The sequence below is a fragment of the Siniperca chuatsi genome, linkage group LG6 (genome assembly GCF_020085105.1).
Source record: "Siniperca chuatsi isolate FFG_IHB_CAS linkage group LG6, ASM2008510v1, whole genome shotgun sequence".
NCBI lineage: Eukaryota > Metazoa > Chordata > Actinopteri > Centrarchiformes > Sinipercidae > Siniperca > Siniperca chuatsi.
Genome location: NC_058047.1, coordinates 32,138,329 through 32,156,275, shown reverse-complemented (window position 1 = coordinate 32,156,275; position 17,947 = coordinate 32,138,329). Strand labels below are relative to the sequence as shown.

At 43.1% G+C, this 17,947-nt stretch overlaps 1 protein-coding gene across 6 annotated transcripts in view; it reads right to left on the bottom strand.

The window, feature by feature from the left end:
- Window positions 1-17,947, bottom strand: part of taf4b (TAF4B RNA polymerase II, TATA box binding protein (TBP)-associated factor) — a 98,570-nt gene that overhangs the window by 75,514 nt on the left and 5,109 nt on the right. For 4 of the 6 annotated variants that reach the window (XM_044199868.1, XM_044199871.1, XM_044199865.1 and 1 more), the window contains 2 exons: window positions 2,620-2,709; window positions 154-303 (listed from right to left, as the gene is read on the bottom strand). The exons of 1 other annotated variant lie outside the window; for it this stretch is intronic. In XM_044199868.1, the coding sequence (XP_044055803.1) occupies window positions 154-303; window positions 2,620-2,709 (240 nt within the window). The remainder of the gene's footprint in view (window positions 1-153; window positions 304-2,619; window positions 2,710-17,947) is intronic. One more of the 6 variants, XM_044199867.1, reaches the window with a different exon arrangement.

Sequence of the window (17,947 nt, the reverse complement as noted above, 5' to 3'; positions counted from 1 at the left end):
TTGCATTACTTAAGAAACTTGACTGTAACCTGGTTACTTAAGTGCACATAAATGACTCAAATTAAAATGTTCCTCACATTTATTGATAATTCCATGTTTTTCTATATTAAAATAAACACTGCTCACCGCATTAGACAGACAACATTTCTTTACCTGCTGGCTTGTACTGAATTTTTGTCCAGTGTCAGTGCTGGACTGCTTCATGGTGGAAGACAGAGTGTTGGGGTTGTGGGTGGAAGTTGAAGCCTGTTGGATAAATAACTGGGGGTCTGCAGTAAGGCGACGCACCGCAGGAAGACTTTTCTGGTAGCAATGAGGAAAAGACGAAAGGAAAGACATCACATCATCAGCCAAATTCCATTTTGCCACCAGAATGCTTGAGACATTTTTAAATGAGCTACTTGGAGTTAAAATTCATTTCATTTTGGAAAAATGGAAAGGTAGAAAGTCATAGCTAAGCACAGTCCAACTATGACCAACTATTCTTAGAATTGCTTTGGTGAAAGAATACAAGACATAGCATGCATTGACTAAATATGACCAGATGTTGAAAGCAGGGATGTCCCGATCAAGTGGCCCGATCCGAGTCCTTTAATGTTAGGTATCTGCTGTTGAATCGAATCCTACAATTATATTTACCAAAATGCTGATTAAATGTGTGTCTGACACATTGAAATAACAGGTGCAGCTTTCTAAATTCGGCCTACCTTCTTTTTCACGAGCTACTTGGTCCAAATACAGAAGATCCTGGTTCAAAACCATTAAGTTGATCAGCTTAAATTATTGATTATAATATGAATAAAATTTTTACAGCACAAAAAACACTGCCGCTGCAGCACCTCGCGTCAAGTGCTGCCTCTAGCACCAGTAGGAAGCATTGCGCCGCGGTGCATTGACCACACACAACTAGTCTCTCCTCATCCATTGTTCTACACATACAAGACAGCAAGAGATAAGGAGAGAAGGTCCAGCTGCCACAGGAGCGGAGGAGAAGAGCTACTAAACTGTTGCCTTGTAGATACAGACACGAGTGAAAGAGTTTAAACTACAGCGAAAAGCAAGCAACAAACTAGTAAATAACATCTGTAGTTGGGCCAACATTGTAATTAAAGTAGAAAACAACTTTTTCTCTGGAAAAAAACGCATTTTTTCAGGGGCTGGAAATAGGCCAGTGACATGAAGTGTTGCGGGGCGGTGCGTCGATGAGCGCTGGTGTGCATAGCTCTCGTGGTGTGGGGTTGTGCATACAATATAATAGGGGCAGCTGTTCTGACGCGAGCTGTTCGGCGGTAGTGTATTTTGGCCTTAACAGGGATAATGCGACTCCTGAATCTGACATGAAGCGATCCACCAGAGAGAAGACATCTCACGCACAAGTCGCTCCACTCGCGGTTGTACAGTGTTGTTAGAGTGATGCTTCTTTTACCTCATAAACAATCTCTGGCAGAGTATAAATACAGGCCTGCAGAGAGCAAACAAACACAACAGCAGCCATGTTTCATTTTGGCCTGCTGTTAGGTTATTCATGGAATTAACCTTAATTAGCAACAGCTGATATGACCTACAACCAGTGACATTTATCATTTTAAAGTTGGGGTTTGCGATTCTGGAGAAATCCAATACCATGACAAATACCATGATATAGAGCGAACAACGACACAGCAAGTAATGTAACCAACGTTAGCTAGGTTGTGGGTTAGCAAACTGTAACTACAGCTGCTGCTGCGAAGCTAACAGCCAGAGAGGACAAGACGGTTTCCCAGAGCCAGCAGACCAGCTCCAGACAGCAATACTCACAACTCTCCTGCTACTACAGCTAACATCACAACAACAGCATATCTTGGCAAACTAGAAAGTCAGCTGAATGTCCGTGAGCAAGTCATTTAAAGTTACCTGACACACAAATCATGGCTGGAATGGCTGGAATTGTGTTGTGTGGCTCAGTCCGAGCCACTTTGTTTATTTCCCATTTACAGAGCCAGGGCTGTGTACACAGCAAACAACTGATATTTTTTTCAGCACGTACACAGAACGGACAGCTACCAGACCGTGAGGAGGTATTCACTGAATTTGACAGAAAGACGCGTATTGGATTAGAATCACTGACCCCACCTTTAATCAGTGAAGGAGAAATAAGAAGCATCTACCTAAACGTTTTGTCCACTGCTCTTTGCTAGTAAGAGAGGAGATATAACAGATTCCTTACCATCAGAGTTTAGCAAATCTGTGCATTTTGCCAACCCGTGTGTCAGAACAGAGTCAATCACAGATGTGACCAAATACTTTCATTCTAATTTTCACTTTCATATGCAGTATGAATTCATGTTTGCAGTCAAGAGCTCGGCTGTTATTTAAGAGAGCAGTGCTGCAACACTAGCAGGCTGAGGTGTACATAACACAGTAGGTAAGTAAGTTGTGTAAAGATCGGATCGGATTTAGGTCTGCTTTGTCTTAACCCATACGGAGCCATTAAAATATGCTCGGATCGGCTCAGGACATCCCTAGTTAAAAGTCTATGGTCTAGAGTTTGAATCACAGAATTTTAGACATTTTGAGAGTTTCCAGGACCTACAGGCGCCCGTGAAGGTAACAATAATGTGCTGTTGAATCTCTGGTCACCTTGAGGAAAGGCACCAAGCAGGGCTGTGGAGTCGACTTCAACTCATGATAGAGCTGTTCTGTAAACTCCTCTGCTTCTAGCTTCCCTTCCTGCAGGGTAAAAAAGTACAAATACTTCAGGAAGTAAAATTTAATTAGTTTTTATGTTACCTGGAACATTATGTTCAAACAAAAGAAAATAAACTGGGGGACTTCCGGTGAAGTGAGTGAACAACATGGTCGCACAGCCTTTTGCTTTGTTGAGCTGTGCTACCCTACCCTCAAGCCATAGCCATAAAACTGGATCAAACTTTGCTTAAATGTCTCAGATAGTATTATAAGCAAATATGTTGCAGGAGTCGATGCAAAATCCACCTCGACCATCAAGACATTTAAAAAAGAACCCGACAGAGGACAAGACGGATGCGCAAGCCAGCAAGCAGGATTTCTAATTTAGAGGACTAGCCGAGGTGCTAGCATAGACTCAGGGAGGCAGAATAACGTTTTTATAACGGGCATAGCAGAAAATGCTGAACAACAGGACTCAAATGGTCTTGTGCTTACCATATTTGGTGAAAAACTGGACCTTGACGTGGATTTGTGATTTGTATTGGAATGAGCCCATTGCGTCGGCCCGAGGCAGGACAACAGACAAAGCCGACACATCCTGGTCCGCTTCCTGAGATTCAGCGCCAGAGAAGCCGTTCTACGGGCCAACCATGAGAAGAAGAGAGTCGAGTGGCGGGGCAACAGGATTTCCTTCTTTCAGAATCTTTCTCAAGAGGTGTTTCAGCAGCGAAAGCAGTTTGATACAGTAAAGAAACCGTTCCAAGAGCGGGGGATGCCATACTCCATGCTGTATCCAGCGACTCTTAAAAAGGGACAGTTCACCCCAAAATCAAAAATATATATTTTACCTTTTATCTGTTACTATTTATCCATCCAGACTGTTTTGGTGGGAGTTGCCGATTTTTGGATATATCGGCCAATAGAGATGTCTGCCTTTTTTGAATATAATGGAAGTATATGGCACTCAGCCTGTGGTGCTCAAAGCACCAAAATAATACACTTGAAAAACATTTTTGAGCAGTTTCATGTAGAAAGAAAATAGTAATACTAATTAGATAACATCATTATTCTCCATAGACATGGGTGTGCATATGTATACAGGTATATGGTCTGTATATGCAGGTAGATTAATTTTTATTGTGTTTTTATATTGGAATATGTGGATATACAGTGGTGTGAAAAAGTGTTTGCCCCCTTCCTGATTTCTTTTTTTTTTGCATGTTTGTCACACTTAAATGTTTCAGATCATCAAACAAATTTAAATATTAGTCAAAGATAACACAAGTAAACACAAGATGCAGTTTTAAATGAAGGTTGTTGTTAAGGGAAAACAAAATCCAAACCTACATGGCCCTGTGTGAAAAAGTGATTGCCCCCCCATTACAACACAACTTAACTGTGGTTTATCACACCTGAGTTCAATTTCTCTAGCCACACCCAGGCCTGATTACTGCCACACCTGTTCTCAATCAAGAAATCACTTAAATAGGACCTGCCTGACAAAGTGAAGTAGACCAAAAGATCTTCAAAAGCTAGACATCATGCAAAGATCCAAAGAAATTCAGGAACAAATGAGAAAGAAAGTAATTGAGATCTATCAGTCTGGAAAAGGTTATAAAGCCATTTCCAAAGCTTTGGGACTCCAGCGAACCACAGTGAGAGCCATTATCCACAAATGGCGAAAACATGGAACAGTGGTGAACCTTCCCAGGAGTGGCCGGCCAACCAAAATGACCCCAAGAGCGCAGCAACGATTCATCCAAAAGGTTACAAAAGACCCCACAACAACATCCAAAGAACTGCAGGCCGCAATTGCCTCAGTTAAGGTCAGTGTTCGTGACTCCACCATAAGAAAGAGACTTGCAGAAATTCCAAGTTCCAAGACGAAAACCACTGCTGAGCAAAAAGAACATTAAGGCTCATCTCATTTTTGCCAGAAAACATCTTGATGATCCCCAAGACTTTTGGGAAAATACTTTGTAGACTGACGAGACAAAAGTTGAAGTTTTTGGAAGGTGTGTGTCCCATTACATCTGGCGTAAAAGTAACACCGCATTTCAGAAAAAGAACATCATACCAACAGTAAAATATGGTGGTGGTAGTGTGATGGTCTGGGGCTGATTTGCTGCTACAGGACCTGGAAAGACTTGCTGTGATAAATGGAACCATGAATTCTGCTGTCTACCAAAAACTCCAGAAGGAGAAGGTCCGGCCATCTGTTCTAGACCTCAAGCTGAAGCGAACTTGGGTTCTGCAGCAGGACAATGATCCAAAACACACCAGCAAGTCCACCTCTGAATGGCTGAGGAAGAACAAAATGAAGACTTTGGAGTGGCCTAGTCAAAGTCCTGACCTGAATCCTATTGAGATGCTGTGGCATGGCCTTAAAAAGGCAGTTCATGCTTCAAAGTGGCTGAATTACAACAATTCTACAAAGATGAGTGGGCTAAAATTCCTCCACAGCGCTGTAAAAGACTCATTGCAAGTTATCGCAAACGCTTGATTGCATTTTTTGCTGCTAAGGGTGGCCCAGCTAGTTATTAGGTTTAGGGGGCAATCACTTTTTCCACACAGGGCCATGTAGGTTCAGATTTTGTTTTCCCTTAATAATAATAATAATAATAATAATAATAACAACCTTCATTTTAAAATTGCATTTTGTGTTTACTTGTGTTATCTTTGACTAGTATTTAAATTTTTTTGATAATCTGAAACATTTAAGTGACATTTAAAAAAAAAAAAGAAATAGGAAGGGGGCAAACACTTCACACCACTCTTGTTTTTAATTTAATTTAGTTTTACTAATTTATCTTTTTATGTGTGTGTGTTAATGTATGTATGTACGTACGTACGTGTGTGTGAACGTGATATGTGGGGTGTAAAGGGTCACGGAGGACGAGACGCACATACATACGCTCATGTCATAATTTACTAAAAGTCCCACACGTGTGCACACATGTGCGTGTGCATGGTTGAGTTAAAGGAATCACAGATTTGACTCCTAAGACACAGACGTGCATGTGTACGTACGCCTGTGTGCGCATCCTGCGACACATGTGCGTGCACATGCATATGACTAATCAAAGTCATATTTTCCAGACTTAATGCAACAATGGATTCTTATTGAATAGTTAAATATTATGAAGGTTCATACTGTTAAGAATGTTAAGACAACCATGAAATGATGCGTATTTACTGTATATTTTAATGATGACACTTTAAAATAGACAAGTGAACAGACGGTTACAATAATCAAGGCGTGAGGAGATAAAAGCATATACAGTTTCTGCATCAGAATCAGAAATACTTTATTGATCCCCAAAGGGAGTATTTCTGATTCTGATTTCTGATTTTTGCAATGTTTCTGAGGTGATAAAAACATGATTGGACAAGCTCAGTGATATGTTGCTCAAAACATAAAGTGCTATCAAACAGGACACCAAGATTTCTTGCAACAGCTTGATATGTTCTTTGACAGGTAACCAGTAGATGGAAGTATCTGTTTAGTGATATGTTGGGGCCCAATAACAAGGATTTCAGTGTTATTTGAGTTGAGCTATAGAAAATGTACTGACATCCAGTCTTTTATGTCAGACAGGGAGTCCTGCAGAGAACTCAGCGTACTAAGGTCAGTGGGCTTGACAGGGAGGTACAACTGAGTATCATGCGCATAACAATGAAAAGAAATACCATGTCTGCGGATGACATCACCCAGGGGAAGCATGTATGAGGAGAACAGTATTGGTCCCAGAATTGAACCTTGAGGCACACTATAGTTGATAAGGGAGAAGGATGACATGAAGTCATTAATGCTGGCACAGAATTTCCTATTGGACAGATATAATGAGAACCAGTCTAGTGCAGTGCCAGATATGCCCACCCAGTGCCTCAGTCTATCTAAAAGAATGCCATGATCAATTGTGTCAAAGGCAGCATTAAGTCCAGCAGCACAAGAATTGAGCACATGCCTGCGTCAGCATTCATTAAAAGGTCATTAGTGACTTTGAGAAGGGCCGTCTCAGTGCTGTGGTGTTGACGAAAGCCAGACTGGAACTTTTCAAAGGTACTATTGTTTTCCACAGCAGCAAGAAGCTGCTTAGATACAAGTTTTTCGAGAACCTTAGAAATAAAAGACAGTTTGGAGATTGGACGATAGTTACCCAGGAGGGCAGGATCAAGCCCAGGTTCTTTTAGGACTGGCTGGACACAAGCAGTGTAGGAGACAGAACATGGGTGCACTGTGTGTTTGGCTGTATGTGTGTGTGTTGCTGAGGGAGCGGAGCTCATGGGAGCAGGTTCGCATGCACGTATGTCTGTAAAGGCGCACACTTACCTGAGGCCAGGTTGTTGAGAGTCAGGGACGGGTAGCTGTAATTTTTGTTGACCGCCTGATTTTCCTGTTTTTTGTCCATCTACGTTACCTGTTTTATGCATCTGGTTTTCATGTCCATCCTCTGTCTGCTGCGCTTTGATAGCTCGTATGCAATAAACCTCCAAAACGCATGTTGGATCTCAGCGTATTTGTAAACTATAGACTCCAAGCGTGTCACAAATCTTCGAACCCAGGACCCAACTCTGACCCTCACCGCAGCTTCAAGGTTCGTTTAGGAAGCAGTTACATTTTGTCAACAAAAAAAAAGGGCATTTTGAATGAAAATCACCACGCCGCGCTCAAGCGCCCAAGATCCAATCATCTCGCCCAAATTAGCCAGAGAACAAAGGAGCTGCAGCTACAAATGTCACGCTACTCATTCACCTGGAGACAGGTAGGCCTGAACCTGTTTATTTGTGAATCGAGGAATCTGTGTCGCTTACGTTTCATGGTGCGTAATGATGCTAATTTATTGAATGAATGTATGCCTATCGCGCGTAACGGTGGCGCAGTATCTGTGAATTATTTGATGCGGATGTCGGGACTTTGTGGCATAAATTGGTGTTGTCTGAAAGCCTAAAGATTGTTGAACTGAATCACCACTGTCAATGAATTTTAAATGCAATGTTTTGGATGGAGCACGTTAGAGGAAAACAGCTGCGTTGGTTCACCTGAAATAAAACCATGAGAAAATGAGTGAAATAAATGCTTTTGTTGAATGTTCAAAAATGGAAACGCAAACTTGAAAAAGGGAAATTAAACTGACAGAAAAGGCTTTGGAAAACAAGATTGAGCAGCTCCATCGTGGGCGTAAAGGTGCTGTGAATAAAATAAAGGCGCTTATCCCGCAAATAAAAGCGCAAATGAAATCAAAAGAAAATGCATCTGAAATTCCCTCACTCCTGGACAACGTGGATTTACTCTGTAAAAAGGCCACTGAGCTGCACAAAGAACAGCTTCCTCTACTTCCAGAGTTGTGAACAAAACTCAGTGGAGGAATATGACGCCGTGCTTGCAAATATAAAGAACCCTCCTGTGCCCGTGTCTTTGGCACAAGACGCACAAGACACGGTGCACCCTAATGACAGCGCTTCAAATGTTTCGAGCAAAAAACCACGCTCACGCAGCTCTTCTGCCTCACGCGCCTCAAAAATGAAACAAACCTGGCAGTTCTGGCAAAACAAAAAATATTAAAGGAAAGGTATGCTTTGGAAGAGGAACAGTTAAAGCTGCGTAAAAGACGAGAACAGTTCATACTGGACAGTGAAATGGCTGAGGAAATGGCAAAACTTAGCGTCATAAAATCACAGAGCAGCATCAGTGCCAGATCAAAGTCAAAGGTTTCTGATGGAATGAACTCATATTGTGAAAGGTCACGTTCTAAACCACAACTCAATGTCAATGCCACTGAATTTGTTCCATCACAGCCAGCTGTCAAACAAAAACACAGTACACATGAAATCAAACAATCAACTGTAAAACCCAAAGTCAACTTATCTGCTGAAGCAATGCCCCACTCATTCGCACTGCAGCGCTATATAACCCTCTCAAGTATCACTCTTTCATTAAAGCGTTTGAAAATGGAGTGGAACGAAATACAAGTAACAGCAGTGACAGACTTTATTTCCTCGAACAATACACCAAAGGGCACGCAAAAGAGCTGGTCAGAAGTTATCAACACCTGGATTCAGACAGAGGTTTTGGGAGAGCCAAAGCTTTACTAAAAGAGCACTATGGCAATGAGCAAAAGGTGGCAGCAGCATACATGGAGAGAGCTCAGTCATGGCCATCCATAAAAACGGAGCATATGAATGCCCTCCAGGAGTACAGTCTCTTCCTGTGTGGGTGCTGCAATGCCATGGAAGATGTGCAATATTTAAATGACTTGGATATGCCCACAAACATGCTGGACATCATCAAAAAACTGCCATACAAACTGCGAGATCGCTGGAGGAGCCATGCTTGTGACCTGCAAGAAAAATACAACAGAAGAGCAAGGTTCATAGATATCGCCTACTTTGTGGAAAAACAAAATCTTGACAGATCCTGTTTTTGGAAACATCCAAGACACTGCTCCTTCTACCCGAAATATGAGCAAACCCAAACCACAGTCACGCTCCAACCTCAAGGGAACTAGCTTTGCCACCACTATCAATTCCGTGGAGAAAGCACCTCAGCCTGCAACTAAAGCAAAGTGCACAAAGCCAGCACCAGACAAGAGTTGCCCCTGCTGCACCGGAGATCACACATCGGAAACGTGCGCGATTGGAAAAAATGGCACACAAGGAGAAAATTGATTTCCTGAAGGAAAAAGGCGTATGTTTTGACTGCCTGTGCATAGGGCACATCAGCAAATATTGCCAGAAGAGGATTTCCTGCTCGAAGTGTGGCTGCAAACATCCAACAGTGCTCCATTAAGACGGTGTGGCAAGGGCAGAACAGGCGGAGAGAAGTGTCCAGGTGTCAGTGGACAACACTCTGGTTTCCAGTGGGCTTACAGGGGCTGGTGAACAGGATTGCAAGCTCCCTATTGTGCCGTTTCAAGTCAAGGCTAAGAAGGGCAGTAACGTCATCCTCACATACGCCCTTCCTGGACCAAGGCAGTACAGCAGTATTCTGTACAGAGTGACTAATGCACAAGCTCCACCTAACAGGCAGAAAAGCAAACATCCTTCTGAGAACTATGGGACAGGAGAAGGTGGTCAGCAGCTATGTTGTGCCAGAGCTGGAGGTTACAGCTCTTAAAGATGACATCTTCATTGATCTGCCAAAAGCATACACACAGCTGTTCATGCCAGTGCACAGAGCAAACATTCCAACAAACCAGGATTTGACAAATTGGCCATATTTGAGACACCTCTCCTTACCACAGATTGAGGCCGGGATTGAGTTGCTGATCGGGACCAATGTTCCAAGAGCCATGGAACCGTTGGAAGTCATCCGCAGTGAGAGCAATGGACCCTACGTGATAAGGGCAGTGCTGGGCTGGACAGTAAACGGACTGGTCAGGAAACGGTGGGGAGGCCACGTGCTGTGGGCAGCCAGTAACTGTGAATAGAGTGTCCATTGTGAATTTGGATGAACTGTGGCAACAGCAATTTAAGATGGACCTTCCTGAGTCTGCTGTGCAGGAACAAGTCGGTCTGTCCAGAGAGGACCTGAGGTTCCTGGATTTGGTCACAAATTCAGCAAAACACCTTGATGGTCACTATCAGGTCTCCTTACCTTTGAAAAATCCTGATGCCAAACAACAAGAAAGTGGTGGAACAGCGTCTACACCACTTGAAGAGGCTCCAGAGGGATCCCCAGTTTCATGAGGAGTACAACACCTTCATTAACGACCTCCTCATTAAGGGATATGCTGAAAGAGTCCCTGACGAATAGCTGGACCGGAGTGATGGCAGGGTTTGGTACATTCCGCACCACGGTGTCCTCCACCCTACAAAAGGAAAACTCGGAGTCGTGTTTGATTGTAAATTCAGGATGAAGGTGCATCTCTTTGGAGCTACGTCGTCCCCGAGCTGTGCCAATTTTGCTCTCAAGAAGTGTGCGGAGGATCATGGACACGAATACAAGGAGGAGACAGTGGAGAAAATGCAGCACTGCTTCTACGTGGATGACTGTCTGGTGTCAGTCGCTACAGAGGAGGAAGCACTGACATTGTGCCATGAGCTCGTGTCTCTTTGTGCCGAAGGGGGCTTTTGTCTAAGTGGCTCAGTAACAGACCTGTAGTGCTTGAAACGGTCCGGAAGCCCACAGATACAGTAGGACTTGGAGAGAGAGTTTTTGCCCATTGAGCGTGCGTTGGGTGTGGAATGGTGCATTATGTCAGACACCTTCAAGTTCAAAATCGTGCTGAAAGACAGAACACTCACTCGTAGAGGGATCCTTTCGACAGTCAGTTCGATTTATGACCCTCTGGGAATGCTCAGTCCAGTTGTCCTGAAACCAAAGAAGCTTCTGAGAGATCTGTGCAGAAGAGGAATTGGATGGGACGATCAAATACCAGAAACGGTCTGCAAAGAGTGGCTAAAGTGCCTACAAGGGTTCCACTTGCTGGACAAGTTCGAGCTGAGCAGATGTTTGTAACCTGTGGAGTTTGGAGAAGTCACAGTGTCTCAATTACATCACTTCTGTGACGCCAGTGAAGAGGGCTATGGCACAGTCACTTACCTGCTGCAAAAGAATGAGCACCTCAAAAAGCACAGTGCTTTCATCATGGGAAAGGCTCGGGTGGCCCTTCTGAAGACCATGACCATCCCGAGAATGGAGCTCATTGCCGCGACAATGGCCAGTCGCATGGATGTTCTGTGGAGGAAAGAGCTGCGCTTGCACCTGCAAGACTCTGTGTTGTGGACCGATAGTGCCAGAACACAGTCTTGCAGGACAATCTGTGAGACGATCTGTGCTCAAGTACATAAAAAACGAAACGTCCAGATTCAAGGTGTTTGTGGCCAATCGAGTCTCAGAGATATTAAAATCATCTCAGCCTGAGCAGTGGAGATATGTAGACACAGCGTCTAATTCAGCTGACGTAGCGTCCAGAGGCATCAAAGTTGAGACTTTCCTCCAAGATGCGCTGTGGGCATCAGGACCTCGATTCATTTGCCAGCCAGAATCAGAGTGGCCAGTGAACCCTGAGCCAGTGGAACATCTCTCAGGATGACCCAGAGCTGAAAAAGAGCGTAATGGTGAATGCAGTGCAGACAGTAGAAGATCCCACCACTCACCTGATCCATCATTATTCCTCTTGGATGCGACTGAAAAAAGCTGTGGCATGGTGGTTGAAATATAAGGAATGGCTGTCATCCTGCAGTAGAAGAAGAAAATAACTGTCAGTAAATTTACAGTCAAGGCACAGAACAAGAGAGCTCAAAGATGGAGGAAGAGATGCGCTTGATTAAAAGGAACAGGGGTCCAGAGAGGTCTCACTGTGGAGAACACTGACAAGGCTGAAATGGCAATAATTCAGTTTTGTCAGAGAAGAAAGTTTTCAGAGGAGCTCGTGTCTGGAAAAGAACCAAAATGTCAATGTCAATGTACAAGTTGTGTCCAAGGCTGGAGGATGGTGTCTTAAGTGTGGGCGGTCGGCTGAGCAAATCATCATTGCCTGTTGAATCCAAGCATCCCATCATACTGGCAAAAGATCTCCATATTTCTACTCTGCTGCTGAGAAATATCCATCAACAAGTGGGACACAGTGGCCGCAACAACATGTTATCCAAGCTCAGGGAGAAATATTGGATCACTGGAGTCAGCACTGCTATAAGGAGAGTCCTGTCCAAATGCACCACCTGCAGGAGACTCAATGCTACCACAGTGTACCAGCAGATGGCAGACTTGCCCACAGAAAGACTTAAGCCAGATTATTTTGGACCATTTGAAGTTAGGAGCAGGAGGAGTATGGTACAACGCTACGGTGTCATATTTACCTGTCTTGCACTTAGGGCCATTCACATCAAGGTGGCACCTTCTCTAGATACTGACTCCTTCATAAATGCTCTGAGGCATTTCATAGCGAGAAGAGGACAAGTCCGTGAGCTGCGCTCTGACAACGGGACAAATTTGGGAGCAGAAAGGGAGCTGAGATCAACCATAGAGCAGTGGAACCAGGCACAGGTGCATAATGTGCTACTCCAAAAGGACATCAAGTGGTCGTTTAACCCACCTGCTGGATCACATCATGGAGGACCGTGGGAGAGGCTGATCAGGTCTGTGAGGAAGGTCCTGAACTCCACCCTCAAAAGTACAGCGTCTGGATGAGGAGGGCCTTCATACAGTTCTCTGTGAAGTCGAGGCCAGTATTAATAGCCGGCCCATAACCAAAGCAGCCACGGATCCAAACGACCTGGAAGCACTAACGCCGAACCATCTGTTACTGCTCAAAGGCCAGCCCTCATTGCCACCTGGAGAGTTCCAAGCAACAGACCTGTACGTGCAGAGGAGATGGAAACAAGTACAGTACATATCTGATTTGTTTTGGAAGCGCTGGACAAAGGAGTATCTACCTCTGTTACAGGAGCGACAGAGATGGACTGGAGTCCAGAAGAACCTCATTTTTGGAGATTCAGTTCTCCTGATTGACAGTACAGCGTCTAGAAATTCATGGATTATGGGAAGCGTATTGCAAACGTTTTCGGATCGAAAAGGCTTTGTCTGCCAAGTCCGTATTGAGACTTGGCTGCTTGGAACGACCCATCACCAAGGTCTGTCTGTTGCTGGAGTCTGAGGAAGCAGCATAAGGACGATGCTGGCCTCTGGGTAGACAGGGTTTTCTGAACTCTGTTTTTGGACTAATGGACATTCGGACAGTTTGACTGACCACTAGACTGTGGACTATTTGGTCATAAAGTTGACCAGAAGAAGGACTATTGCCTGAGTGGATTGGCTAATGAATTGGGATGTGTTCTTTGGCAATTGTTGTAGGTCTCCTATTATGCATATGGAATGTGAATTATTATGTGGGACCTAATAATTAGGGGCTGGTATGTAGGAGACAGAACATGGGTGCACTGTGCGTTTGCTGCATGCGTGTGTGTTGGTCTGGTACTGAAGGGGCAGAGCTCACGGGAACAGGTGCGCGTATGTCTGTAAAGGCGCGCACTTAGCTGAGGCCAGGTTGTTGAGAGTCAGGGACGGGTAGCTGTAATTTTTGTTGACCGCCTGATTTTCCTGTTTTTTGTCCATCTACGTTACCTGTTTTATGCATCTGGTTTTCATGTCCATCCTCTGTCTGCTGCGCTTTGATAGCTCGTATGCAATAAACCTCCAAAACGCATGTTGGATCTTAGCGTATTTGTAAACTATAGACTCCAAGCGTGTCACAAATCTTCGAACCCAGGACCCAACTCTGACCCTCACCGCAGCTTCAAGGTTCGTTTAGGAAGCCGCTACAAGCAGTTTTAAAGTAATCTGGGACACAGCCAGTAGACAGCGAGCTGTTAAAAATAATTAGCAAAATGGGTGCAATACAATCCATAACTTCCAATAAGGACCTAGATAGGATTTTGTCCAGAGGGCTGGAGGATACTCTCATAAGAGACATGATGTCTGTTAGTTCAGGCAGAGTAACAGCCGTAAAATTGCTCAAAGAATCCCTGAGCGGGTGATCCACATCTAGAAAAGGCAGGGTTTGGGGTGATACCAGATCTTATTAACTCCACCTTTCCAGCAAAGTGCAAAAGTAACCTTTCACAATCAGCATCACAATCAGCAGGGGCACAATGAGAGGCTGGGTTATCTCACTGATCCACAGTCTTAAACAGGAATCTGGGGTTGTGCTGATGGGCAGAAATAAGTGCAGAGAAATGGCATGTTCTTGCATCCTTCACCATCCTACTATAAAGGCATAATAACTCTTTCATGGCCACAATGTTGACCTGGAGACCTGATTTCTTCCATCTGTGTTCTGCTCTTCTGCATTTCCTTTTACAGCTTCGAATACTATTATTTAACCATGGCAGTTTTCTAGTCCTTGAGTTTGGTCTATTTTTCAGAGGAGCTATGAGATCTAAGGTTGAAGAACACAGGAAGTTAAAGAATCAACCAAATCGTTGGTTTTGGAGGAATTGGGAAACACATTGCCAGAAGAATTGAACAGTGTACAGAATTTTGAGTTACTATGCTCATTAAGGACGTGTGTGTACTTAGAGCGGGATAAGACAGTACTAGCAGCCTGTAATTCACAGTTGAAAGCGATGCATAGGTGATCGGATACAAACATGTCCCTCATTTCCACAGATGGAGTTTTCAGGCCCAGACTAAAGACTAGGTCTAAGGTGTGGCCACGGGAATGAATTTGGCTAGACACATGTTGAAGGTTAAAAGAGTTAGTGATATTTAAAAAATCATTGCAATTTATGGAGGTCACACTTTAAATGCTTCCTATAGACAGTAACAAGGCCACCACCTCGACCACAAATCTTAGGCGGGCTAAAGCAGTCATAATCAGGAGGGCACAATTCAGCCAGTTGACTGTGATCACCAGGATGTAACCAGGATTCAGTTAAAAACATGAAATCTAAAATCAGTAGAAGAGATAAAATCATTTAAAATAAACGTTTTGTTAGAGAGGGATCTTACATTGAGAAGAGCCATCTTAAAAAGTCTGTGCTGGGTTAGAGCTGAAGTTGAGACCGGAGGCAGGTTTCTGGCCCGGATCTTTATTAAGTTATTATTATTGCTGTGTTGGCTGTGTCTGTTTCATATTAAGGACCTATGCAAAATTACCACAGGAATTTTAAAAAGTAGTGCTAGAGGGATCCTGGCTCCAAATAGCAGCACTATGATCAGTCCACAAGGGGGAGTTAGTGGCAGCAGAGGGTGTGTGGCTGTTTATGGTGGGCAGAGAAGAGAAAGAAGAAGACCGAGGGGGAAACAATTAATGTGGTTAAAGCAGGAAAGTCAGTAAATCAGTCTGCATTGATCAATGAAGGAATGTGGGTGGTTCTTACAGTATCTGTTGCCCACAGCTGCTTTATACTTCATACTTCCCTTCATGAAATCCCTGCAGCAGGGCTGATATTTTGATAAATCTGAAGCCTCTGAGAAGTGCAGCACTAGAGTGCAATGCCGTTAAGCAGTGCTGTTCACCATCATTAAATGGCCTGAAAACGACAGCAGGCTGCCACAGTATAACCACACAGACCTCTACACACACACACACACACATCAGACTGGTCAGTTATAAGGAGACGTCTGGTTACCAGGGCTCATCATAGCCTCTTTTCCAACTTTCTTTTTAGCAAAAGTCACGTCTCATGTTTTATCCTCGAAACACATTGCAGTGCAAATGCTGTTGAGTAACATTAATTACTCTATCATGTTTATTTTTTGCTGTGGATTGTGTAGGCTAACACATCCATTCATTTAGAACACTGACATTTTGATTCTATTCAAGGATATAATATCTTGTTTGAATGATCTGGCTGATTATTATTTGTTATTTAAGTTGATCACAGGGAGAGAGAGTGACTGCTGGGTGAGCTTGATTGACTTTAAAAGAGAGAGAGGGGATGACATGCAGCAAAGGTGAGCTACCAGGGTGCCCCGCTAGATTGACTTAACAAAAGACAGAGCGGCGCACTGCGCTGTCAATTCAGAAGCTTGTCCCAACAGAAACGTTGCTTTCTAGGTTCTTCTAGTCTCAACAGGAAATGCTTTTGCAGCTATGAAATTATACAGTGACTTCTTCTGCATTCTAAACTGTTGACACGCATTCTACGCAGCTGGAAACTGTTGTTCACAGCAAAAAATAAATATGATAGGATTATCAGAAAGATTAGATTAGATATTAGATAGATTTGAGCAATATAGCTTTGTGTGCCACTTGTAATAAATACAAACTGTGGCGGGTAAATAATAAGCTACCTCCACATTAAATAATCTTTTAGAAAAAGATTTAAAAAGTGTCATAATCAACCAGACGCACCAGTCGCCTTCCACAGCATATCAGCCACTTCTGTTTCAGCAAGACGAAAATCCAATGAAAAAGCCTGTAAGCTTTGAATAAGTGTTTGACATTCTACTGGATAAAATCCCCGAACCTGAGTAAGCAGCTTGTAACTGGTTTCAAAAAGGGACAAATTATTGTCACTCCATTTAATAAACATGAGCTCACTTTCAGAAACAACTGTTTACTGAATATACAACTTTGTTGATTGAAACACAACGGTAACACGTTTATCAAACTCCATAATGGGCAGATGACATTATGCCCGGTGTTTTCATAAATAAATGTATGCAAATACAGATCTCTTACCTGGGTTAAGAGTCGTTTGCATGGCGGAGTTGAACTAATCACACAAAGACATACGTACGTGCGTGCACCGGTTTGTAAAGAGTATGTTTGTGCGTGTCGTCCTCTGTGATCCCATAGCGCACACACATGTATATATGTGTACGTTCGGCAGGCCAGCGATCCTTTTCACACGGATGGACTATAGTAGTTTAGCAGTAGTAGGAGTAGGAGAGCCACATGTTCTTTGGCTCATTGTTTGATATATGTATATATGTATGTACAGTATGTTTTGTGTTATGTTGTATGTAAGGTCCGCTGTCTTACAAGGGAATGTTCCGACAGGGCTGGAGCCCTTTAAGTTGGTAGTAGTATTTCAAATCATCTTGATAATTATACATTTGGAAATACATTATGGGTGAACTGGTTAGGTTGACATCATTAAATGGTAAGGGTGCAAACTCAGCGTATTAAAAAGGAAGAGGATTATATTGTATTTAAAACAGAAAAACCCTGATCTGGTTTTCTTGCAGGAGACCAGTCTATGGTATTGGATGTATTTTTTTTAATTTATTTATTAATTTTATATATATAAAAAATTTGACAGTTTGGAAACATATCTATAATATTAGGTGGGGACTTTTAACAAAGTTAGGGACCCTAGAGTTGATAAAATGTATAAAATGGGGTTTAACTCGACCTTCTGGGGCTCGGAAGAGGAGCTAGGTTTAGTTGCTGTATGGAGATTCTTTCACTAATCAGACAGGGAATATGCCTTTTACTCCCACCCACATACTTTATATTCAAGGATAGATTGTCTTATGTCAAAGTCGCTAATTTCTATTACCGAACAAACGTCCATAGGTCACATCTTAATATCAGATCATGTGTCGGTGGGGATGGCGTTTCGTTTAGGCCAATTACCAAGAATCCAACCCACTACGTGGAGGTTTAACACAGCCCTACAAATATACACTGTTCCCAATCTGACCAGTCCACCCTTCTTAAACTAAACTAACTAAAAGTAGAATCCATATTCCAGAAAAAAGTTAAATATGCATTCAGAACTAAACACAAGGGGAAAGACAGGGAGAGAAAGCAAAGCACTAGTATACTCAATCAATGATACCAGCTATACAGCACGATGATGAGCCAAACATGAATGCTATATT